The 27,285-nt window shown below is 38.6% G+C and overlaps 1 protein-coding gene and 1 pseudogene across 1 annotated transcript in view; one reads left to right on the forward strand and one right to left on the reverse strand.

Moving 5' to 3' along the window:
* Nucleotides 1–3,263: 3,263 nt before the first annotated feature.
* The window catches only part of HMCN1 (hemicentin 1), a 518,244-nt gene continuing 494,222 nt past the window's right edge, over nucleotides 3,264–27,285 (forward strand). Inside the window, exon 1 of the mRNA XM_059937996.1 lies at nucleotides 3,264–3,858. Coding sequence (XP_059793979.1) covers nucleotides 3,591–3,858 — 268 coding nt within the window. The 5' untranslated portion in view covers nucleotides 3,264–3,590. The remainder of the gene's footprint in view (nucleotides 3,859–27,285) is intronic.
* LOC132353163 (cytochrome c oxidase subunit 5B, mitochondrial-like) lies at nucleotides 11,212–11,616 on the reverse strand (annotated as a pseudogene).

The following is a 27,285-nucleotide window of genomic DNA, read 5'->3' on the forward strand; positions in this document are numbered from 1 at the left end:
GGAGGTAAATATATTTGAAGAAATAATGCCCCAAAATGTACAAATTTGATGAAAACCATACACTTACAGATGCAAGAATCTTGACAATCTGCAAGCACAAGAAATATGAGGGGAACCACAACAAGGCACACCATAATCAAATGGTTCAAGATCAGTGATAATGAGAAAACTATTAAAAGCATCAAGAGACAAAAAGATATGGTTCATATAAAAGGACAAAAATAAATGTGAGAGACACTTCTCAACTGGAAGCAATGCAAGCAAGAAGACAGTGGAGTGACATCTTTAAGGTACTGAAAGGAAAATAAAAACCTGCCAACCTAGAATCCTCTATCCAACAAAACAAACAAACAACCCCAAAGCCCAAACAAAACAAAACCCCAAAACTTTCAGAAACAAAGGTGAAATAAAGAATTTTTTGAACACACAAAAGTGAAAGAACTCATCACCAGCAGAACTGCACTACAGGAAGTATTAAAGCAAATCCTACAGGGAGAAGGAAAATGACATCAGATGAAAACCTGGGTTTACACAAAGAGATGAACAGCACCAGAAATGGTAACTACATGGGTAAATATATTAATTTTAGAATTAATTAAATCTTTTAAAAAGATAATTGACTACTTTAAAAATTACATTAATACAGTGTGGGGTTTAAAATACAGTAATGTAAAATAAAATGGATGACTAACCAAAAAGGTTGGGAGGAAAGTAATGGAAGTATATTATTCTGAGGTTAAGTGGTATAATATTACTTGAAGGAAGACTGTGATAAAGATGTATACTATAAACACTATAGCAACCACTAAAATAAAATAAGAGTTATAGCTAATAAGCTAGCAATAAAGATAAATTGGAATCATAAAAAATATTCAGTACACCCAAAAGAAGTCAGAAAAACAGGAAAAAAGAAACAAAGAAGAGATGGGACATAAAGAAAACAAATAGCTAGATGGTACATTTCAACCCAACCATATCCATAATCACATTGAATGTAAATAGTCTAATAGTCCAATAAAAGGCTGAGATTGTTTGCATGAAAAAAGCAAGACCCAATTGTAAGGTAACTACAAGAAACACACTTTAATATAAACACACAAATAGTTTAAAAGTGACAGGATGGAAAATGATATATCATGCTAACGCTAATCAAAAGAAAGCTGGAGTGCTATGTCAATATCAGACAAAGCATATTCCACAGCAAATAATATTACCAGGGATAATGAATGTAACTTCATAATGATAAAAATGTCAGTCAAGAGGACATAATAATCCTAAGTGTTTATGCCTCTAATTACAGGCTTCAAAATGCATGAAGCAAAACCTCATAGAACTACAAGAAGAAATAGACAAATCCACAATTACAGTCATAGATTTCAATTCCACTCACAATAACTGATAGAACAAGAAGGCAGAAATCAGTAGGATACAGAATGTTCGAGCAACACTATGAAACTTGACCTAATTGACATTTATGGAGCATTCCACCAAATAACATTCTTTTCAAGTATGCACGGAACAATTACCAAGATAGATCATTGAATCCTTATTAGGTAGGTACTGTCATTATTTCCATTTACAGCTGAATCAACGAAGGCATAAAGAAATAGGTAACTTGCTGAAGATACACAGTTATTAAGTGTCACAGCTGGGTGTTGAACCCAGATTATCTGACCCAGAAGCCTTAATCACCAGGCTCTACCACCTCCCTCGAACACCTGGAACAGCTCAGGTCTCGGTGAAATCTCCAGGATTTAGAATGCAATCCCTTTTAGATAAACAAAGGAGTAGGTTACTCAAATAGCATTTTCTAAATACTATTTAGAAAGGAAGAACCTTCCCCCTTTCCTCTCATATTCCCACTCAGTCCAAATGGCCAGGCTGCTTCCTTTAAATGACGTGACTATTTATAGGTATCATAAACTCAGGGTCCAGAGCCCCTGGGTCTGAAAGAGAAGACAGTTGCAGACTATAAAAGGCTCAGGGGAGCTGGCTCTTCCTCAGGCTGCCTCCGTGTTGGATGGGTGGTCTGACACACATTCCAACTCAGATCAAGATGCCTGCTGGCCCCTCTTTAAATGCCAGGATCCAGACAACAGCTCCTTTTGCAGGATGTGAATATGTTTTTATTACAAAGAGGCAAGGAATCCTTAGCTTATGGTTGACTTTCTTTGTCCCCCTTCTTATCTCTGTTATTAGTACCCAAATGTGTATAATAATTACAACACGGGAAAACTTTGTAGTTTTACAGGGCGAGGTTTCCTTAGTTATCAGCAAGAAAATGCCATAGAAGGGAACACCTTTTCAATGGATCTTTGGCTGAGACTTGGCACATGGGTGTTCTATGGAAGGAAGTGTGAAATGAGGATATTATTCTGCCACACCATGCTGAGGCGAGGGTTCATATTGCTCAGCAAACATGAATCTTGATAGTGAAATTTTAAAAAATTAACTTTTCTCTTCAGTATGATCTCTCTCCCCCCCGCACCCCCTGCCTTTCCCTCTCTCCCTCCTCATCCTTTGCACTGAGCTTCCACCCAGTATTCCACATCCAGCTGCTTTCCCTTCTACCATCTTTCTTAACTACAATCAGTGACTACCCAGTTCCAGCTGTCTCTCTCTCATTCCCCTCAACAGCCTTTTCCCCTTCCTCCCGTTTCTGGTCCCTGAGGAGATCAAAGAGTGAGAATGCGGCTGCAGCCCAGTCGGGAGAACTTTCCAGCTCCCCCTCCCGGCTGGGCTGAGTTGCGGGCTGAGAGCGGGAGGCTGGGCTGGCGAGGGGGGGAGGTCTTGGCTTCTTGAGGGGGGGAATTATGATAGAGGTGTCTGAAGCAGCATTTTGCATCGTAGAAAAATACAGTTCCCTTTGTGCTGGTTAGCGTGGTGTCCCTCGGTTCGGGTCCTTGCCACACATTCTTGAAAGCCATTGTTTACCTTGGGGTTTTGGAGGTGAGAAGCAACGCGGGTGGGTGCGGAGGGGATACTGGGAGCGCTTCCCAGGTACTGAATTGACCCGAGAATCAGTGGAGAGAAGTCGGCCTCCAGGAGGGGGGGGGGGGCGCCCAAGAGCAAAGGAGGGGGGCGTCCACCGGCCAATCAGGAGGCGAGGCCGAGCCCGGCTTCCCCTCCCCTCCCAGCTCCCGGGCGGGAGGCGCGCAGTGGAAAGTTGGGAGCCGCGACGGCTGGCGCGGCGGAGAGCGGCGCGGCGGCGGCGGCAACGGCGGCGGCGGCGGCGAGGGCAGCGGACTCGGTGCGGCGCCGCTGGCTCGGAGCGGCCCCCGGGGCATGGGCCGGGCGCGCCTCCCGCACTCAGCCACACGCCGCCCGGGCCGCGGGCACTCGGCTGTCCCGGAGGAGGCTGCGTCCGGACAAAAGCTGCCGCATCTCTGCCCGCCCGGCCCCTGCAGGGTTTCGGGTTTGGTGCTTGTCCCCATCTGATTCTCAGCCCCCAGTTTTTTGCGAGTTCAAAGAGGTTTCGGGAGTCGAATGAATTGCCCCGAGAAGAAACCCGCTGCCTGTTGTTGAGGAGGACTCAGCACAGTGCTTAGGCGCTCAGGAAAAAAAAAAAAAAAAAAGGAAAGAAAGACAAAATGATTTCCTGGGGCATTGTCCGCACAGTATTCCTGTTCACTCTTCTTTATACTTCCCAGGCTCAGGATGCAAGCCCCCAGTCAGAGATCAGGGCTGAGGAAATTCCCGAGGGGGCCTCCACGTTGGCTTTTGTGTTTGATGTGACGGGTTCCATGTATGATGATTTAGTTCAGGTTATCGAGGGGGCTTCCAAAATTTTGGAGACGTCGTTGAAAAGACCTAAGAGACCTCTTTTCAACTTTGCTTTGGTGCCTTTCCATGATCCAGGTAAGGGAAATATTTATTCTTTGTTATTCCTTATGATTACATTGTTTCTTATGCTGTGAAATTTTGTGTGAGTTTCAAAACAATTTTTAAAAAATGTGTAGCTGAATACAGTTGTAACAAAGAATTGCTCGCCTGTATCTGGGTTTGCTCCCTGATACCTACTCAAGTCTCAGCCATGGAGACGGCTTGTTTAGGGTGATTGTACGGTGGTACCCAAACCTGGAAATGTGGAATTATGAAAATCAGAACCAGAGCAGAGACATCAAAAGCAGTTAATTAACTTAAAATTAACTTAAAATTTTTAGAACTAAAGAATGTTTAATTAAGGCAGATTGGGACATGGGTATTCAGCAACAATAGTTTAAGAGCTAACATCCAGCTTGAGAGCATACTCAAGATAACTCTCACGTAAGGGAGAGAAAAACCTGTTGTGTGAGACCCAAGGAAGCTTGTAAGCAATGACTACTAATGAATTGAAGAGATGAAAATAAGAAGCCATCCATTTCTTAATTGAATCTATTCAAATTCTTTGCACCAGATCATTCTTAATTAGGTTCACAGATGGTAATAAATGTTATGTCCATGTCTCATCCAGTAGAAATGCATGAAATTTGGTATGGCGGTGCTCTGTAAAGGTAGTTGAAGCACAATCACTTTATTTTTTGCCCTAAAGCCATGGGTTTCAGCTGCTCCACTGGAATTTGATCCTCTTTACTTTTTTCTCTTCAAAGTGGCACCTTTCTGTGAGGCTCATAGGAGCCTTCATTGTCATTGCTGAGGGTAGCACTGCTGGGGGAGCCCTGGGGTTGGCTGTCTAACATCCACCTGAATTTCATTAGCACAAGTGGCTGCCCAGTTGAAGAAATAAAGCAGTGGTTTCTTAAAAGTCCTCCCCCACTGTTCTCCCACATTTCTATTGAAATCCCTCTCTTCACTGGAAGACCTTGACACAACCTCTTCACAATGAGAGTTTGATACTGAGAATCTCAAATTCTTTCCTCATGCATTTGACAAGCATCTATGAGTTCAAATTATTGCTGGGTATTAAATGTGGCAGGTTTCAGCTATTAAAAAAAATGGCAGGGGGAGGAATTTAGAGGGAAATAGAACTCTGGGATTTTTGTTTGTTGTTGTTCTTTAAATGATGAAAACCATAACCGATCCTACTCTTCCGGGATATACATATATTTTAGTAATTTCTACGTTGATCAAACGTGATATGTTCTTTATATTTGCATAAAGAATTGAATGATCATTTACTGTGTTAGCTGCCTCCGTGAGATACCTCATGTGTTATAATGTTTTAATTTATTAAATGTCAAGATGCCAATTGTGATGTGGTCCAAGACTTTTGTTATTTTGGAAGAGGCTAAATATGTTTCTTCTATAGGGATGAATCTGAAATCGGGTAAAAAATAAAGTAAAAAATGTTTTCTCTAACAGCACAATTTGCTTTCCTCCAAAAAACTGTTATGAAATGATGTTGCTGTAAGCAGAACACAAAAATTGCCTCTAGTCATAAATGGAAACTAGATCACCATGATATTTTGATGCGATACGAAAAATTATTGGAATAAATTGTATCGTAGTGTGCCGCCTTCCAGTTGTTAACCAAATGGGGAAGTTTGTTGTAGTTGACTTTCCTATACTTTGGCAATCATGATTCAAAGTAGGGGAAAGGTGGTATGCTAATAACAAATGGCCTAGAAATTATAGCTATTTTGAGTTAAATAATATGAGAAAATGATTAACTTAAATTGGTTCCATAAAATTAATTGTATGTATAATTGAGCAAAAATGATTAATTCTAGTTCCATTGTGATTCAGAGTAGAGAGGCTAAGACCAAAGTGTTTTTGAAGATAAAGAGGGAAATAAAAATGAAAACATACTAATAACCTTTAGTTAAGTTTACTAACTCACTGTAGTGGATTATAGTATTATCTTTGTGTGTCATTTTCTGTGTGTGTGTGTGTACAGTCATCAGGAGTTTCTGATTCCCTTGTACTTCTGGTTGGTTATCAGTTTGGACTCACCAGTGGACAGAAAGGGCCTTGAATGGAGGTTTGCTGGCTTACTGAGTGACATTAGAAAAGTCTATCTACCTTTTTGTATCTGTTATCTCAACTATAAAATGGCAGAATTGGATCTGAACATCTCTAAGGTCATGTCCAACTGTAACATTTTACGACTGTTGTACATGTGGTGGTTTTTCACAGTCCCTGACACAACTGACAGGCAAAGAAAAGATGTGTGTAATTTAATATAATTATATTAATCACCTCGACTACTTACAGCTTTTCAAAATCCTTTGACATCTGCTTTTGCATTTAGCTAGATGAAATAATGGATAAGATCTGGGCTATAGTCTCAGGCATTCGACGAAGACCTTCAAGCCTTTACAGATGATTGCTTTGGACCTCTGCGTTACCGTTTGGGGCAAGGTGTGTGTTTTCAGGTGGGGGTAAAAATGAAAATACATGGAAAATACAGACATACAAGAGGAATAAGTCTAACAAGTTGACAAGGAGGTGATAAAATCATTCAGAAAATGTGTATGTAGGAAGCTAGTGTTAGAGGGGCAACAGCATAACCCATGGTAGGAGGAAGTACCAGAGAGGACCAGGGTCATGGCAGGTCAAGTCAACTTTTTGATGCTACCTCTGCTTAAGATGGGTTTTTCACTTCCCGAATCACATTTAATGTATTAATTTTTAACAGCTTTATTGAGATATAATTCCCTTACCATACAATCATTCTTTTAAAATGTACAGTTCTGTGGTTTATAGTATTTTCAGAGGTATATATGCAACCGTCACCTCAGTCAAGTTTGGAACATTTTCCTCACTGCACAGAGAAGCCCTGTGCCTTTTACGTATCAGTCCTCTACCCCTCCCCTCCGCTGCCACATATCGTCCTCCTCCCAGCCCTAAGCAACTACTAATTTACCTCTTGTCTCTGTGGATTTTCCTCTTCTGGACTTTCATATGAATGGAATCATATGAATCATATAATATGTGGTCATTTTTGACTGGCTTCTTTAACTTTAGCATAATGTTTTTAAGATTCATCCACGTTGTAGCATGAATCAGTACTTTATTAATTTTTATGGCCAAATAATATTCCATTTTATAGATATACCACATTTTGTTTATCTTTTAATCTATGATGTATATTTGGGTTGTTTCCACTTTCTGGCTAGTGTGAATAATGCTTCTATTAATATAAACATTTGTGTGCATTTTTCTGTGTGAACATATGTGATATTGTGATTTGTAATACAAAATCAATATTTGGTCTTTGTCACCTTTTCTGGCACGGAGCTCTTAAAACCCTTGAAATTTCCTAAGTGAGGAGAACCATAAAGGTATCTTATGTTATGTTAATGAGGTGACTTTTGGACCCCACTGAAGAATGGGGGCCCATTGCCAGGAGACTCATCCCTGTGATTAGAGCATTGGAACTTTCAGTCCCACCCCTAACCTCTGGAGAATGTTCTGTGTGTACTTAAAAAGAATGTGTATTTTGCTGTTTTGGGATAGAATGTTCTATAATAGTCTATTATGTCTAAGGCCAACTTTTTCTTATTGATATTCTGTCTGGATGATCTATTTATTGATGCAAGTGGTATGTTTCAGTCCCCTAATATTATTGTATTACTGTCAGTTTGTCCCTTTATATATGTTAATATTTATGTATTTAGGTATGCCTGTGTTGGGTGCATACTAGAAGTATTATAATCCTCTTATTGGATTGATCCCTTTATCATTATGTAATACTCTTCTTTGTTTCCTGTTACAGTCTTTGTTTTAAAGCCTATTTTGTCTGATATGCATATTGCTACTCCAACAATTCTTTTTGTTTTCTTTTTGCATGGAGTATCTTTTTTCATTCCTTCACTTTTAGTATGTGTGTTTTTAGACCTGAAGTGAGTGAGTCTCTTGCAGGCAGTGTATATATAGGTCTTTTTTTAAAAATCCATTCAGCCACCCTATGTCTTTTGATTGGAGCATTTAGTCCATTTACATTTAGAATAATTATTCATAGGAATAATTATAATTCATAGAATAGTATTAATAATTATTATTGCAGTTTTGTTAATTGTTTTCTGGTGTTTTTGTAGTTGTCCTCTGTTCCTTTCTTTTACTCTTGTTCTCTTCCCTTGTGATTTGATGACTTGTTTTTAGTGTTGTGTTTGTATTTCTTTCTCTTTATTTTTTGTGTATTTGGTATAGGTTTTGTGTTTGTTGTTACCATGAGGTTCATATATAACAACCTATGTATATAGGAGGCTATTTTAAGTTGATGGTCATTTAAGTTCAAGTACATTCTAAAAGCACTACATTTTTACTTCCCCACCCTCAACGTTTTATACTTTTGATGTCATATTTAAATCTCTTTGTGTATTGCTTAACTGATTATTTTAGATATCAATGATTTTACTATTTTTGTCTTTTAACCTTCATGCTAGTTTTATAGGTGGTTGAACCACTACCTTTGGTATGTTTGCCTTTACCAGTGAGATTTTCTGTTTCATAATTTGTTTTGTTTGGTTTGGTTTGGTTATGGGCGTTTCTTTTCCATTTAAAGAGGTCCCTTTAATACTTTTTTTTTTTGTAAGGCCAGTTTAGTGGTGATGAACTCCTTTAGCTTTTGCTTTTCTGGGAAACTCTTTATCTCTCCTTCAATTATGAGTGATAACCTTACCAGGTAGAGTATTCTTGGTTGTAAGCTTTTTCTTTCAACACTTTTAATATATTGTGCCAGTTTCTTCTGGCCTATACAGTTTCTGCTGAAAATTAGCTGATGGTCTTATGGGGGTTCCCTTGTATGTAACTAGGTGTTTTTCTCTTGCTGCTTTTAAGATTCTCTCTTTAACCTTTGACATTTTAAGTATAATATGTCTTTGTGTGGGTCTGTTTGGGTTCATCTTGTTTGAGACTTTCTGTGCTTTCCAGACTTGGATGTCTGTTTCCTTTGCCATGTTAGAGAAGTTTTCAGTCATCATTTCTTCAAATAGGTTTCATGTCCTTTCCCTCTCCTCCTTCTTCTAGGACTCCTATAGTGTGAATATTACTACACTTGATGTTGTCTCAGAGGTATCCTAAACTATCCTTTTATTTTTATTATTCTTTTTCTTTTTGCTGTTGTGATTGGGAGATTTCCACTACCCTGTCTTCCAGATCACTGATCTGTTCTCTTCATCCTCCATTCTACTGTTGATTCCCTTTAGTGTATTTTTCATTTCATTTATTCTTCAGTTCTGATTGGTTCTTTTTAATATTTTCTATCTCCTTGTTGAAGCTCACTGAATTCATCCATTCTTCTTCCAAGTTTGTTAAGCTTATTTATGACTATTACTTACTTTAAACTATTTATCTGGTAAATTGCTATCTCTGTTTTGTTTAGTTCTTGTCTGAGATTTTTATCTTGTTCTTTTATTTGGAAGGTATTCCTTTGTCTTCTCCTTTTGCCTAACTCTTTGTGTTTGTTTCTATATATGAAGTATATCAGCTGTGTCTCCTGGTCTTGAAAGAGTGGCCTTATATAGAAAGTGTCTTGTGGGACCCAGTGGCACAGTTTCCCTGGTCATCAGAGCCAGGTGCAGAAGAGGACGGTATATCTTGGGTAAAGTTGGTAGTTGGAAGTTTTGAGAAATAGTTGGATTCTGTGTATATTTTGGAGATTAAACCAAAAGGATTTAATGATGAACTAGATGTGAGAGAAAAATAACAGAAGATAAGACAGATTCTGAGGATTTGTCTTGAGTGAGTAGAAGCATAGCATAGCGATTTACTGAGATGGAGAACAAGCATGAAGCAAGTTTGAGAAAGAGTGGGAGACTGAGGCTATTATTTTGGGGTATGTTTAAGTTTGAGATGCCTTTGTTACCCAAATGGAGATATTACAAAGGCAGTTGGATATATAAGATTAGAATTCAAGGGGACAGGTCTGGGTCAGATACATAAATCTGGGATCCAAAAGCACATATAAGATGGTAATCAGGGCTGTGAGGCTAGGTAGGACCACTAAAGGACTGATTAAATGAAGAATTAATAAAGGTCTAAGGACTCAGCCTTGGAATACTCAAATGTTTAGCAGTCAGAGATGATGATAAAAGAACAAAGTAGCCTGAGAAACTGAAGATAGAAGAGTATAACTAGAAATCAAGAGAGGAAAGCATTCCAAGGAAGAAGCACTAATTGTTTAGTTAAAAAGAGGACCGAGAATTGGCTAATCTACTTAGCAACGTGGAAATCATTGATGTCTCAACAAGAAATGATGGGAGTGAAAGCCTGTTTGGAGAGAATTTAAAAGAGAATGGGAGTAGAGGAATTGGACATCTTTGGAATTATATTGCTGTTTCCAGCTACTGGAAAGGTTGTTTTGTTCATGAAGCTAATAGAACAAAATAGAAACTAGTTTTGATAAATGATTCAGCCAGTATTTTACAAAATGCCCATGTGATGTAGTAGAAAGAACATCCAATTTGGAACAGATTTGTGTTCTCTTTCTTATTCTTGTCATTTAAGCAAATCGTTTAACTTTGCCAGACTTCTGTTTCTTTATCTATAAAATCAGTGCATTGGTAGATTATTACTGAAGTCCATGGTTTTAATGATCATAATATAGTGAAAGATAAGGGACTGCAAAGAGACTCAAAGTGATAAGGACTTGATTCACTGGGAGAAATAGCAGCATTACATGTCTCTGCGCTTAAGAGTTCCATTGTAATAAAACTGAGCCCTCAGTGACTTTGTATGTTTCTCCAGGACCTACACAGTGTTAAAAAAAACTCTAGGACTTCTTTTATGAAAAGATTCTCTTAGAATATTTTTCGGAGCAATAGAATAGAAAGATTTCTACTAGGAAAGTATTGCACATTCAGACCTTGAAAACCTATACAAATTTAAATGAACTAAACTTCAAGTTGAATGTTTTCAGTTTCAGTATATGTAGAAAAAGGAGCCAAGAAGCTATTAGTCTCCCTTTGCCTCTGGCACATCCTACAGGAAAAGGGTTTTCATGAGGAAATGGACTGGTCTTTTAAGTCAAAGAGAAATCTAACTAAAGGAAATGAACTAAAATTTAAGAGTGAGAGATTTTGGTTAGACAATGATAATGATAACTTTGTTTCCTAGGATGATAGACTATTTTAACCTGAGAGTGTAGATCCCATGTCACTGGTTGTTTTCTGAGGATATGGAGACGTTTTGCTCTGCACAATGAAAACTTTTCAAAGTGTAGGAATCGAATTTTTTTTTTTTTTAATGGGAGGAGGAGCCAATGTAATGGCTAGTTTTTATGGGAAAGAAGAAACTTTACATCACTTTTTTTTTTTTTTTTTTTTAACATCACATTTTGAGTGAGTTAGTGCAGGGGCTCAGTGGGCCAGCTGGTGGGGCACCAGCTTGTAATGGGTTCCACTGGGCCTCGCCTTTGTGCAGCCAGAACCAGATGACAGCACTGTTGTCTTCTTCACAGATGCAGCCCGCTATCTGCTTATTGGTGATGGAGGGGACTAAATTAGGGTCTTCCTTGGTACCTGAGGCTGCCTTTGGGGCGAGCATATTGTACGGGTCCAGTCCCTTGTGTGCAGCCAGCATGACCTCCCTCTCCAGCCCAGTTGCCTGCTCGTCATCAGTAGGAACACCACCTCCAGACGCCATAGAGTGCACCATGGAGACTCCGTTGGGACCGCGGGCCGTCAGGGCCTGCACGGCCAGCGCTTCAGCTCTGCGGAGTAAACTTGAAGCCATCACGCCAGCTATAAACACCAACATTTGGAATCGAATTTTGCTATATCAGATATGTTAAGTGCGTTAGGGATGCTTCTATTTTGAAATATCGTCTATGACTCCCACAGGATGAAGGTGTTTTTTTTTTTTCCTTATTAAGTTGAGGACAGCCTTTTAATTGATTGATAGTAAATCAGAATTTGGTTTTGCTTATAGCTTGTCTCTTGTCAGACAAACAGTAACCATTCTCAAGGATGTTTATCACTGCTTATCTCTATTTATAGGTAGTAAACTCGATGTTTGTCAAGGACTGTGCTAGGTGCTTTTGATTCAAAGATAATGAGGTATAGCTTACAAGAAGTTAACAGTCTTTGGGGAGAAAGGCAAGAGAAATAACAGTATTATATGCTGTGAAACATTTTATAGTGGGGAAAAAAGCATGGGGAATTGTGTGAGCTGAGAGCATGTCCCTGATCCCGAATTCAAGAGGGTGATGGTCAGCAAAGGTTTTCTGGAAGAAGTGTTACCTGGAGAAAGTGCATGAGTAAAAGCAGTTTAATTGAAAATATTAAGGAGTTTGGATTTCATCCTGAAAGCTTTTGGGAAGCTGAAAGGATTGTAAGTGAAAAGTGACATGATTGGGTTTTCATTTTAGATCTCCATCTCTTGGATGGATTGGAGCAAGGCAGTCCTGAGAGCTGAGAGATGAAATCTGAGGCCATCATAGCAATTCAGGGAGGAAAATTGAGGGGACTTGGGCATAGGAAGAAGGGTATGGATTTCTGAGTTATTAGTAAAGTCCAAAAGACTGGACTTGGCCCTTAGAACGTGGAAAAAAGGGAAATATGATTGCCTTCTGTAGATTAAAATATGAAATTGGCATACAATGAAAGACAAAAGATATGTAAAGTTAGCTTTAAGATGCACTGTTACTCTCAGGGTGGTAGTCTTTGTTATAAGTTCCGTATACATTAACTTGTCCAAAATAAAGTCTCAACCAAAAGTGTGGGAGGTCAGCAATGAAAAAAGAGTCACAGAAACAGACTTAGACATTGTACAACCAAGTTCCTTTTAAAAAAAATTGTGGCATAATTGGCATATAATATTAGTTTCAGGTGTAGAACATAATGATTTGATATTTGTCTGTGTTGTGATATGGTCACCATCATAAGTCAAGATCTGTGATCGTACATGTTACAAACTGTTTTTTTCTGTGATGAGAACTTTTAAGATTTACTCTCTTAGCATCATTCAAATATACAATACAGTATTGACTGTAGTCACCATGCTCTACATTACAATCCCATGACTTACTTATTTTATAATTTGAAGTTTGTACCTTTTGACCCCCTTCTCTCATTTTGCCCGCCCCAGCCCTTGCCCCTGACAACCACCAGTCTGTTCTCTGTATCTATTAGTTTTTTTTGTTTGTTTGTTTTAATTTATTTTATTTATTTTTGGCTGTGTTGGGGCTTCGTTGCTGCGTGTGGGCTTTCTGTAGTTGCGGTGAGCAGGGGCTGCTCTTAGTTGCTGTGCATGGGCTTCTCATTGCAGTGGCTTCTCTTGTTGCAGGCGGGCTCAGTAGTTGTGGCTTGCGGGCTCTAGAGCACAGGCTCAGTAGTTGTGGTGCATGGGCTTAGTTGCTCTGTGGCATGTGGGATCTTCCCGGACCAGGGCTTGAACCCGGGTCCCCTGCATTGGCAGGTGGATTATTAACCATTGTGCCACCAGGGAAGCCCTGTATCTATTAGTTTTTAAAAAAATTTTTTTAGACTCCACATATAAGTGAGAACATATGGTATTTGTCTTTCTCTATCTGATTTATTTCACTTAGCATAAAACCCTGAAGGTCCATCCATGTTGTCGCAAATGTCAAGATTTCCTTTTTTTTTATGACTGAAGAATATTCCTCTGTGTGTGTGTGTGTATGCATGCCACATTTTCTTTCTTTTTTTTTTTTAATTTATTTATTTATGGCTGTGTTGGGTCTTCATTTCTGTGCGAGGGCTTTCTCTAGTTGTGGCAAGTGGGGGCCACTCTTCATCGCGGTGCACGGGCCTTTCACTGTCGTGGCCTCTCTTGTTGCGGAGCACAGGCTCCAGATACGCAGGCTCAGTAGTTGTGGCTCACGGGCCTAGTTGCTCCGTGGCATGTGGGATCTTCCCAGACCAGGGCTCGAACCCGTGTCTCCTGCATTAGCAGGCAGATTCTCAACCACTACACCACCAGGGAAGCCCCACATTTTCTTTTTCCATTCATCCATTAACAGACACTTTGGTTGCTTCCGTATCTTGGCTATTGTAAATAATGCTGCAGTAAACATGGGGGTTCATTTATCTTTCTGTGTTGGTGTTTTTGTTTTCTTTTGATAAATACCCAGAAGTGGGATTGCTGGATCATATATATGGTAGCTCTAGTTTTAATTTTTTGAGGAACCTCCATACTGTTTTCCATAGTGACTGCACCAATATATATTCCCACCAACAGCGCACAAATGTTCCCTTTCTCCACATCCTCACCAACGCTTCTTATTTCCTGTCTTTTTGATAATAGACATTCTGACAGGTGTGAAGTGATATTGTGGGTTTGATTTGTATTTCCCTGGTGATTAGTGATGTTGAGTACTTTTCATTTACCTGTTGACCATCTGCATGTCTTTGGAAAAATGTCTCTTCAGATCCTCTGCCCATTTTTAAATCAGATATATATATTTTTGCCAAGTTCTATCTATGGTTTGGAGTGTTAGTTCATTCTACACTTAAATAACTAGTCCATCATGAGCAATGTTCCAACTGTGGTGATAGACTGTTTATCTTTATAAATAGGTAATGATGTCATTACATATTTGGATCATACTATTAACTCTCCTTGTTTTGGTTCCATGCTCACCAAACAGCCTCCAAATAACTTAACCTCATGAACTTTACTTATGGTGAGAGAATGCTCTGGTCAGACTGGCATATACCTCAGATTCACAGAGAGTTATATTCCTCGTTGGTAACTCATATTTTGGCACACCAGTTTTATACATCTGCCTCTACTGTTTAAAGTATTCTGACAGTGTCAAGTTAAAGTTTCTGAGTTTGCAAGTCTGAGAGCCAGATCTTGGTTGATGGTAAATTTATGAAAGTAAATGTCTCCCTGTGTGGATCTGTTTGGGTGGCCTATCAATCTCCAGGTTCCACCCCTCAGCATTTCCAGCTGTCACTGTTAGTGTCAATAGTGCCAGGTAACTGTCCTTTCCACTTGAAACTTATATAGGTGATAGCTGAAGCCATCGGAGTGAATGAGATCATCTAAAGAGAGGATGTAGGCTGAGAAAAGAAGGAAGACAGGCAAGAACTACGGTGAACACAAGCATTTAAAAGAAGGGACATTCATAAAGGATTCTGGAAAGGAGAGTCCAGGTAAATAGGAAGAGAAACAGGAAGGAGCAGGGTTTGGAAATCTAAAAAGTTGTTAGTTTAAAGCAGGAGAAGTTGTCAACTCTATCCATTTATAAGTTACTGAAAATAAAGGCTTTTAACCAAAAGATTAAAATAAAATAGACAGTTTCATTGGAGTTGTGGAGTCAGGAGGCTGAAATGACAGGTAAGAAAATGGAGCTAATGAATGCAGTGTGTTTCTGTCATGAAACATAACATTGTGGTTTAAAGCATAGGCTCTGGAGTCTGATGCCTGGGTTGGAAGACTGGCTCCACCAATTACTTGTTGTGTGATTTTAACTTCTTTGTGCTTCCCTTTCAGTAATTGGGGGTAGTATTATCTATTCTATAAGGTTGATGTGAGGAGTGAAATACTAGATGTCCAAAACTTAGCACAATTCCTTTCACACAGTAAATTCTCAATAATCATTAGTTATTGGGATTTAGAGTTGAGAAAGGACATTTTTTTAAGGTGGGAGAGAGGAGAAATATTTAAATACTGCTAGAAAAGTCAGTAGAATAGAAGAGATAAAATATGCCAAAGGGAGAACAGATACTTTATAAAACCAGGACTTTGAGGAAGCAAGAGGAGATAGAATGCGAAGTAGAAGGATTGGCTGTTGGCAGGAGAAGACCTTTGGTTGAGTGTGATAGGAGAGAAGCAGACCGTTGATAGGTATAGTCATGGACAAGGTGGTAGGTGAGGATGCAGGATGTTGGGTGACTTCCTGTCTGATGGACTCTTTTTTTCTCAAACAGAAAGGAGGGTCATTTGTTGAGAGGAGGGAAGTGGCAGAACGGTAAGTGAGGGATTTTAGAAAAATGGTGGAGTTTTGGAGGTAGAAGTTACCTGTGGACACAGAGACAGTTTCCCAGGATGAGTTGTGGTTCAGAAGATGAATTTGTGATGCTTGAATACTGCCTACCTTTGTGATTTTCTCCAGTAGCTCTCGGCAGCCTGGGTATAATTGCTGAGTTTAATCACTTGTTTGACCTAGGACTGGGATTTCGTTGAGCAGGTGTGGCTAAAGAAATAAGATATGGTTGAGAAGAATATTGATAAGAGAGAGACTGAAGTGACAGATCATAGAGTCAAATCTGGGTGTACTGGACTGACAAGAGTTGAGATTTTGCACGTGAAGGACAATATAACAAGGAATTTGGGATTAATTGGTAAGAATAACCAGAGTGATTGATGATAGAATTCAGCTTGAGTAGAAATGAAGATTGTGGGATTGAAATCAAGGAACTTGACTCTGCAGCGTTGAACATGTGTGTTAAAGTAACCTGGATAATAACAGAGCTTAAAATGCTGAGGAAGCCAGTGAGTCAGGCATCAAATTTTTATTTAATAAGGATTTATTGAGAAGTCTGCAGATGGGAGATGACAATGATGAAGAAGGTTAGAGGGTGTCATAGGTGGCACACACCTCAAAATGGAAGGTGTTTTCTCTGAAGGTAGAGAAATGGCAGACTGGACGTGAATAAAATGGTGATCCACCTCCTGACCCTCATGTAGCTGGCATGTTGAAGAATGATCAGACTGCACTGGGGAGGGCTGTAGGAGAGGTGGTGCCATCTACGGAGAACCTTGTTTCAGCTCAAGTGGGAATTAGATGGGGAGTTTCTGTGAGCAGGTAGTTTGGAAGGCCACAGGATTTGTGAGGAAATAGGATGTGAATGAATGGGTCAGGAGAGAGGAAACAGGATGAGAGGAAGAGGGAAGAGGAATGGTTTGCATTTGAGGCAGTGACCACAGATGATGGTGATATAAAGCAGGGCAGGATATGCTGGTTGCAAAGTCTGAGACTTGGATATAAATTTAAGATAACCAGTTCAGGCCCTGGGAGAGTTGGAGCCTGATGAAGTCATCTGTGGCAGACAGCATGGCTGGAAGGGACTCCTGAGGGAACACTTCAGCTCACACATCTTAGCGACACAGGCTTAGTAGAATCATTTTTATTTCTAATAATAACAGCTACCATTTTATTTTTTTGAGTCATTACTATGGACTGACGCGGAACTAGTTACATTGCGTGGCTCACAGAAAAATCTAACCGGTCGATGTTAAACTTTATTTTATGTAGGAGGCAACTGAGGCTTATACGAACTCTCACATTATGTACAAAATTTCCTGAAGAAGAATAGCTTTCTACAAGTTATTTTTTGCCACCTTCTTCTGTTTTGAGAAATGTGTGAAATTGAGAAGACGTGACCAGGAAGGCATGGCAAAGGGAACACCGTGTTAGTTTGTGAGGGCTGCCATAACAAAGTCCCACAAACTGGATAGCTTAAACAACAGAAATTTATTGTCTCACAGTTCTGGAGACTAGAAAGCTGAAATCAAGAAGTTGGCAGGGTTGTTTCCTTCTGAGGGCTGTAGGGGAGAATCTGTTTCATGCCTCTCTCCTAGCTCCTGGTGCTTTGCTGATGATCATTGGCGTTCCTTGGCTTGTAGATGCACAGATCTCTGTCTTCATGTTCACAGGGTGGTCTCCCTGTGTGCTGTGTCAGTTTTTCCTTTTTTTGATAAGGATACCAGTCATATTGAATTCTTGGCTCACCCAACTCCAGTATGACCTCATCTTAACTAACTATATCTGAAACATCCTAATTTCTAAAAAAAAAGGTCACATTCCAGGGTGCTGGGAGATAGGACTTTAATGTATGAATTTTGGGGAGGACACAATTCAACCCATATTAAGACCATCCAGTGATTAACACTGAATAAAACAAAACTCTTTAACTCTTTTGCTAAAGACTCAGTTCATTCTATAAGTTTCTAATAAAAATGTTTGCATCAGGGAGTATCATGGACTCTAAGCTCTGAGCTCTTTTTGGATAGGAACAGGGTTCCCAGTGAGAGTTACAGAGAGAGGTATTAATATGTTTGGGATGCTATTTAAGTCCTTGAAATAATTTGAATTCAAAAAATTGTGAATTTTACTCTTAAATCACTTAATACTTTAGAGCATTTACTCTTAAAACATTTAATAAAGCTTTATTTGATTTTTTTTTTTTCCTTCGGAGATGTTGAGACATTTACTTTTATTTTGAAATGGGGGAAATTATACAGAAGCTAGGAATTCTGGGAATTATGTGTGTGTTCCAAAATATTTTGGGTTTGTATACCTATGGGTTTCTTTTCTAGGAAACTTCAAACACACACATTGGAGCAATTTTTCCATTAGCACTAAATCTCTGAGAGGTTCCCTTTAAGCATTGTTTTATTCTTAGGTGGGAGGAATTCCTTGAAGTTCCCAGGCTGGAAGTCACTCTGTTTACTGTCGAAAATGCTTCAGGGCAACTCAGTAGCTGTTCTGGCCTAGATCAGACTGGGAGAGGCTGGTTAAATGAGACTGATGGTTGATGGGGAAGAGATAAATACATGAGATGAATATTTAATATTTCTTTTTCTTTTCTTTGTTTTTTTACCAAGTAGAAGGTCCAGAAAATACATTATTTCATTAAGCAGTAGAGAACAAAATTCTAAAAAGCTATTGTACTACTTGGAATATTAATTTTTTAGGTTCAAAGTGAAATCTGTTTTGCTTTTTGTTTAGTTCATTATTTCCTCTTCAGAGTCCTTTCCTGGAACACACAGAAAACCTCATTTTTATTGTTTCACATTCCCCAGAGGGTCTTCCCTGCTTTTCTTAGGTGAACTTGTTCACTAGCCCTTGGGTCAGGTGATCACACTTGTGCCTTGAAGTTTTCTCCTAAGCCACACCCTATGTTGGAGTGTCTCTCTGTGTGCCAGACATCTTCTCTTCTGTAATTAAAAGATTTTTCAAAATTTCACCTCTTCCAAGGAATTTTTCTGGAGTATTGGAAAAGTGTCATTCAATATGCCACCTATCAATTGTACCTTATACGGACTTAATTTGTTCCTTTGATAACTTCACTTGTTTTTTTCCCTCTTCTACCTTATAACAGATATTAAGGTATTTTTTTCCATTCTTTCTTAAATTATTTACACTCTTTAGTAGTTTTCTTCAGGAATTGTATATAAGTAGGTGTTGGTTCACAACCTCAGGAGTTCCCAGGAGAAATTTGAACCCCCCGGTATATACAGAGGGCAAGGAGGGACCAAAGAAAGAGGAAGACCACTCTGGATTCATAAGTGGCAGTTTTAATAAGAAAAGGAATTTACATACGAGACTTGTCTTGGGTAGCTACAAGATGAGTTGATTTCTACATCCACCAACTGGAGTTTATGTGGAGGCCTTAACAGGGTTCAGTCATGTATACAGTACAGAATGATCTCAAAAACATATTAGTCTCTCAAGGCTTTGCCCCTGAAGTATCTCCTAATGTGGGAACAGTGGTCTGAAGAAACGTACATTCTAAGGAGAGAAAATGGGGTGAGGAGCCTCCAGCTCAAGGTCACGTCCTCTCAGTGACCTCCTCCAATAATAGGAAATCCTTTTGGTCTTTTTTCTTTTTTTTGAGAGTCTATTTATAGCACCTTAATTTTTGATTAGTAGGTAGGTAGAATTCTGTACCTAACTTAGCCCATTGAAGATATTTTATTGTTTTCTGACTTGTTGATGAGAAGTCTTCTTTCGGTTTGTCATTCCTTTTTAGGTAAGCTGTCTTTTCTTTCTGGTTATTTTAAGATTGATCTCTTTTGCCTTTCTGTTTCTGCAGTTCTTTATTGTCTAAGCTTGGATTTGATATTATTTTTCCTTCTTGGAACCTGGTTTGCCGCCCCAACCTGAGGACTTTAGTTTGTATTCATTTCTGGACAGTTCTTACCTTTCAAATATTTCTCTCTTTATTCTGTAATATCCCCTTCAAAAAAATATTATTAAGTACATTTTGGATCTTCTCATTTGATTCTCCAAGCCTTTTTATCTTTCTTTCTTTCATAGTTTCCTTTTTTTTTCTCTCGTTGCTACATTCTGGATGATTTTCTCAAATCTTTCGTAAGTTCTCTTCAACTCTTTCTAATCTACTCTTTAAGTCATCCATTGTTTTCAATTTCAATAACCATAGGTTTGTTTGTTTTTTTTTTATTTCCAGAAGTTTCATTTGGTTCTTTTTCAAATCTGCCTATTTTGTTTTGTGTTGTAGGCTCTTCAATATTACAGTCTCTTTAATATTGTTGTATTATTTCTACCTCTTAGAGTGGTGCAGATTCTTCCAGCTGTTTGGTCTGCTGACTCTCCCTCATTATGGTTTGTTTCCTTGTGTGGTTGCTGATTGTTGACTGTGAGTGCATCCTTAGCAGGGAGTCTAGTATACCCTGGATTGTGTACTTACTAGTGTTTCTACAGAGAGGTTTTGCATTTCATTTTGTTGAGGTCGTAAAATTAGCTTGTGGGCAAATTTTCTTTGGCTTTGGGTTCCTGCACTATGCAGTTAGTACAATTCCTACTAACCCTTATATGTTTCTTGCTTAGGGTTTCAATTTAGCCTCAGGAGATTTATTCCCCCAATTATAGACCTGAATAGATAGTAAACTTTCTTACCAATTTTCTAGGTTAGTGTGAGGAATTTTTCCTGATCACTGTTTCACTGATAGGACTTGGCTTTAAACAGGGTACTCTGAAAACTGTACTCAGTGGGCATTAAAATCTTAGCAGCCAAGCCCTGTATCAGGTTCTGACACCCTCTTTTGCTGACATGGTGACAACTGAAGTTTACTTCTGGTTTGAATTCCTTTTTTATTTTAGGTACTTGGGAGATTTCCCTTTATTTTTATTATTTGAGCTTGGCTTTTTATTAAAAAGGAAATTTTATGTTTTATCCAGCATTTCTGTTTTGTAGGGCGAGTGTCTTCCTTGTCAACTCAGTCTGCCATGTTGCCGAAAGGTCACTTCTCATATCTTCATACTTTTCCTTCTGTATTCTTTTCCTGTATCCAAATTTCTCCCATTAAAAAAGTTTTATTTATAGTAAAATATCTACCTACAAGAAAAACTCTAGGCCCAGGTGATTGCTCAGGAGAGCTTTACCAGGTATTCAAGGAAAAATAATCACAATTCTATAAAACCACTTCATGAAAAAAAAAAGGGAACACTTTCCTTGAGGCTAGCATAACCCTGGTACCAATATCTGATAAGGCTAATACAAGAAAGAAAAATTATAGGTCAACTTCCCTCATAAATCTAGATGCAAAAATGAATATTAACAAATCCATCCAGCAATATATAAAGAGGGACATATGTAATGACCAGGTTGTTTTAATCCCAAGGCTAAGAAGATTAGTTTAACACTAGAAAATAAATAGTAATTTATCATATTAGTAAATAAAAGGAGAAAAATAATATGATCATCTCAGTAGATGCATTCGATATAATTATATATCTATTTATTATCAAATAAGGAAACAAACAACTCTTAGAAAACTAGGAATATACAATAACTCCTTTAATCTAAAAGAAAAAAAAACCTCTTCAAAAAACACTAAAGTTATGATCATGTTTGATGGTTAAACTAAAATTTTTCCCATTGAAATTGCAACCCAGATAAAGATGGCAATAAAGGAAGTTTAACTCTAGTGTATCCATACCAATGACTCAGTTTTTATTTCCAGTGTTATTTCTTTGTGCCTTCTCTTTCTTCATGATCAGTTTGTTTGTTTCAAGGAAATGGCCTCTGGTTTTTTGATCATCTCTATATTTTTGTTTTCTACTTTATTAATTTGTGGCCTTATTTTTATTGTTTCTTAGCTTCCACTTTTCTTAGTTTTGTTCTGTTGTTCCTTTTTAACTTCAAAATTTATATGTTAATTTTTACCTATCTTATTCATAATGCAGACATTTAAGGCTTTTAACTTTAATTCATACTTTTTTTCTATTTAAAAAATTGTAAAGACTACTTTTGTGAATGAGCCAGTTTGGTCAATTATTATTTTCTAAATATTTTGAGTGTGTTTGAAAAACAGTATTCTCTGCTTATTGGATATGTGATTCTTTATATATAATTTAGATAAGTTTGTTAATTATATTATTTAGAGAGGCAGTATAACATAGTGGTTAAGAACATAGGTTCTGGGGTAGACTGCCTGGGTTTCAAGCCTGGCTCTGCTACTTACTAGCTCTGTGAACTTGGGCATAACCTCTTTATGTTCAGTTTCTTCATCTGTAAAATAGGCATAATAATAGTACCCTTCCACAGAATTATTTTCAGGGTTAAATTAATTAATATGTAAAGTGTTTATAATAGTGCCTGGCACATATTAAATGCTACAGAATATGTCTAAAATCCTGTTGTTCAAATCTATACTTCTAATTATTTTTATTTGCTTGCCCTATACATTTGTGATAGAGATATATGGAAATCACACACTATCATCTGTTTTTTTCTTCTTGTACTTTGGCCAGTTTTTACTCTCTTTGTTGTAATGCTATAATGTTGTGTGCATATAAAATTATTTACCTGGTGGATTTATCCATTTTCTTATTACATAGTAGTATCCTTCTTAATCCAGAACTTCTACCTGATCTAGTTGCCTCTGTGGAGATTAGAAAAAGCCACATCCTGTGGGTCAGGTAGCTTGGCCGAAGGCCAACTCAACAGGTTGTCCAGGGTGGTTTGGAGATGTCTAGGCCAAACAGCATCAGGATTGGCCAAAACCTGGAAGGCTGTCTTTCACTGGTTTTCCAGTGGAGGGTGCTGCTAAGCCTCAGGGTGCAGTGCTAGGGGAAGGCTCTAGAACTCATCCTTGGCCACTGTGAGACCATCATGTGCTGCTTGGACATTCCTGTATGAGGCTGGGAAACCTAGAGTGAAAAGTCTCAAGTGTCACCTCATCAGCTGGCTGAGGAGATCACAGCTGCTCTGTAAACCATGTCTGGGGTTCAGGAACGGGCTGAGGACTGGCAGGCCAGGGCAGCCGTGCCTGATGAGAATCACAGGAGACTGGGAGCCCCATTATTCTCTCTGGGGCTGGTGAGGTTCCAGAGAGATGGGAATAGGAGCAAAGGGGCTCCCCATGAGTGGAACAGAGGAGAACCAAATTTCTTATCTCCTGTGCAGCACTCAGAAAACATGGACTCTTCTAGAAAATCACATCCAGAGGATGGACAGAAAATGCTCACAAATGGAGTTTTGGCAGTGGAAGTCAATAAGTGTGGATGGCTGGGGAGGTGGAGCTGGAGAGATGCTTTAAGCCAAGAGTTTTACAGGACATCCATGGTGAAATTCTGGGAGAAGAGAGAGTTGTTAAAGGCTGTAACCAGTGCAGTTTCTTACTGTTCCCCTATGAACATTCTCCAGTCGCACTGAGAAACATTGATGTTTCCTGTGCATACCTTTACTTACCTTGTGTCTTTACTGACGCCTTTTCACAGCCCCAGAGAGATACCAGGTCAAAAAAGGACACAGGTTTTGAGTCAGATGGACCTGGATTCGAAACTGTTCTCTCCTAGTCATGGGGCCTTGGACAATTTACCTAACATATTTCTCCCTTAATTTTATCTCAGCAAAAAAAGGGAGGGGTTATAATATCTACCTCTGCAATTGTTGTGAGCATTAAATGAAGTAATTGATATAAAGTGCCTAGACATAGCAGGTGACCAATAAACATGAATTCCTTTCTACTTTTCTATCTTTCTCTACCTTTTTCTCTACCAATATTCTAAATGGTCAAGTCAGTGAATTTTACACACACACACACACACACACACACACACACACACACACACACACACACACTTACTCAACATGTTTTGCTCTAACTTCAAAATACAGCCTGGACCTGTCCATTTCTCTCAGTCGCCACTACTGTCAACTGTTACGAGCATCTCTCTTAACTTTGTAATAGCTTTCCACCTGGTCTCCGTGCTTGTCAGTCTTGCCTCCATCCACACAAAAGCCATGGTAGTCTTTTTAACAATGGAAATAAATCACATTTCAACAGCTTCCTACAGATTTTAAGTAAAATGTAAATTCCTTCTGGTAAATTCCTCCACCTAGGAAGCCCTATGTGATCTGCCACCTGAGTACCTCTCTGTGCACTTTTTTTCAATTTCTTTCTTACGAATGCTCTGTCATGCTCAGCCCATTCTCATTTCAGGGCCTTTACACTTCCTATTCTTTCTGCCAAGAATATTTTCTTTCTTTCTTCTTTTTTTAATAAATTTATTTATTTATTTTTGACTGCGTTGGGTCTTTGTTGCTGCATGCGGGCTTTCTCTAGCTGTGGCGAGCGGGGGCTACTCTTTGTTGTGGTGTGCGTGCTTTTCATTTGCAGTGGCTTCTCTTGTTGCAGAGCACCAGCTCTAGGCGTGCGGGCTTCAGTAGTTGTGGCACGCGGGCTCTAGAGCACAGGCTCAGTAGTTGTGGGTACAGGCTTAGTTGCTCCGTGGCATGTGGGATCTTCCCGGACCAGGGCTTGAACCTGTGTCCCCTGAATTGGCAGGTGGATTCTTAACCACTGCACCACCAGGGAAGTCCCTGCCAAGAATATTTTCAATTCTCAGCTCAAATGCTAAAACTTCAGAGAGATTTTGATTGTGACTACATTACCCGAAGTTGCCTCCTCTTGCCTGAAATTGCTCTCCATCAGACTACCCTATTTCAATTTATTCAAAAACAATTGTCATTGCCTAAACTTATTTATATATGTATAAATCTATATGCATGTTTATTATTTTCTTCTTTGAAAGTTTGCTTCATCTGTCTTGATCACGGATGTGTTTCTTGACTCCTTAAAATAGTATCAGGTATATGGGAAAATGCCACAATATATTTGCTTAATGCATAAATGAATGAATTAATATCATTTCCTTCATGAAGCCTTTTCAGACTACTCCCACCAAAGGTAATTTCTTTCTTCGTTTGAGTCTTTATTATATTTCATTTGCATTTCTCACTGTATTTATCACAAATCCTGTATTTTGGTTATTTGTGGGTGTTATCCTGTATCCTCTACTAGACCATAGACTGCTGGAGGGCAGAACTGGAGGGCAAGCATTCAATAAATATTGGTTGAATTGATGAATCAATTACAAACAATAAAATCATCCTTATTTAAAATACTGATAGAAGAGGCAGTCCTGAAAATGGCTATAGCCTGGCTCACTACCACTTCTCAATATTCTTTGACAGTTGTGGCATTTGGACCATAATTAAGCTTGTTGGAAGGTATATAGTTCACCCTTGAATAACTGCAGGGGTTAATCCACGTGTAATTTACAGTTAGCCCTGGCCTTCATTATCTGCAGTTCCCCTTCATCCCCGGATTCAGCCAACCATGGGCAGTGTAGTAGTGTAGTATTTACTATTGAAAAATATCAGCGGATAAATGGACCTGCACAGTTCAAACCAGCATTGTTCAAGGGTCAACTATATACATTGTCTAGGAATGCTCTACACATGCCCCTGCCTTTTCTCAGCCCTATTAGGTTGGTACAATTCATTCATTCTTTATTCACTGATACACAGCATTTCAAGCAAACCACCAGTTTATGGCTTTATTTCCTGTTATTCTTTTAATTTTAGAGCTGTTCTGCTTTTGAAGCCAGTGGGTTATGGTTTCCATACTTGATGACATGATTTAAAAAACTTTTCCATTGTCTTCCTCCTTCTCCTTTTTCTTTTTCTCCTCCTCTTCCTGTTACTTCCCCCTGACTTATTCTTTTTTTTCCCCTCCTGCCTTCATCGTCTTACTCCTCCTTTTTTTAAAAGTTAATTTTTGACTCAACAGTTAGAGAACCAACATTTGTTAGGCATCTTCGTATGTTATTTATGAAGTAGCTGTTATTTCTGTCATTGTGTACATGAAGATCAGAGAGGTTAAAGAGCTTGTTCAAGACGCCCGCAAGTAGTGGGGGAGGGATTCAAATCCAGGTGTTTCTACTTCCAAAGTCAGGACTGTAGACTAACCCAAAAGTGTTCCTTGAAAGTGTATTAATAGGCAAAACAGAACGGAAACATTAGTGAAGGCCATGGTTGGAGGTTTAAGAGCTCAAATTGCATCTATTCCTGACAGGCTACAGCTCTATTGGAAGAAAAATGCATACATTTAAACATAGCTTGACCAGAGCCTGTTTTTTGTACTGTCTATGATTATAAACACTTGAGAGTGTTGTCCTTTCCCCTTATTTCCTTCTTGCGATATGAACACATTTTCACTGTTTTAACGTAGCAGAAATGTGAGTGTGCTGTACAGACGAGGAGAACTGTGGAGGGAGCAGGTCTGTGGCTGTTGAACTTTGATTCCCTCTCTGCCTTTCCTGGGATGTTCCTTGAATATTAAGACCAGAGCATTATAATGCATTTGTTATTCTATTAGACTCTATACTGACCAAAAAATGAAGGGTCATAAGGAGAGAAAGTCCTTTAGATCTGTTCTACATATATTTAGAAAGATTTAATAGAAATAATACACTTCAAAAGAGATGATTTAGCAGCTATCCTTCAAGATCATGACGGCACCATTTTTTTTGGTGAAGAACAAAACTGGATACAGCTTTAATTTCAGACGCTTCAGTATTATTTTAACCTAAATTTAAATCGACTAATTTATGAACTTTTAAAGGCATAGAATATGATTTGTTCATCTTTACATCTCTATCCTTTATTTTAATACATAACAGTATAGTAGGAATTCAATACATGTTTTTGAATGAACAGATGAAATGCCATTGTTTTAGTGCCCTTGATATGGACTTGTATATAACTTTGTAGTATTGTCCCATGATTTTGTTAGCATGAAACATTTTCTGTTACATGTCATGGACGATAGGATGGTGTTATGAATTTGGAAGATCTTAAACATTACAACTAATAAAACACAGAAGAGTAAACTGATACTGAATGTATTGAGTCAAGTCATTATTAACACCTATTGTCATTGTACCATAATAATGAGAAAGTAACAAATAATAGAATTCCAACTGATATTCAGAACAGATAATTTTTCTTTTCTTTAAAGCCACCTAGTTAGTGAACAAAGTTACAGTTGGGGGTGTTATATTGTCAATTTCCTCAGTTCCTGGTGGGGATAAGATATAGACTAAATGTGAGGAAATGCTCGTTCAGGTGGTGACCCAGAGCAGGGTATTTCTTATGCACAGCTAGGATACCAAGTCCTGTAAATAGTCCAGGAAACAAACCAAGTCCAAACACTCAGCAAGTCTACGGATCAACTAGTTTAGTCCAGATTCCAAAACATCAAGTTAGAGTATTCCAACAGCTGACTCAAGTCCGAAAGCCTCAAAGGTAATGCACAGTGGAACTTGGTGTGAGAGAAGTTGAGAAGTCATTCTAGAGCAGTTGAACCCCTCTAGTTTGTTAGTGGGGGACATGGGCT

The sequence above is a fragment of the Balaenoptera ricei genome, chromosome 1 (assembly GCF_028023285.1).
Source record: "Balaenoptera ricei isolate mBalRic1 chromosome 1, mBalRic1.hap2, whole genome shotgun sequence".
In the NCBI taxonomy this organism is placed as follows: domain Eukaryota; kingdom Metazoa; phylum Chordata; class Mammalia; order Artiodactyla; family Balaenopteridae; genus Balaenoptera; species Balaenoptera ricei.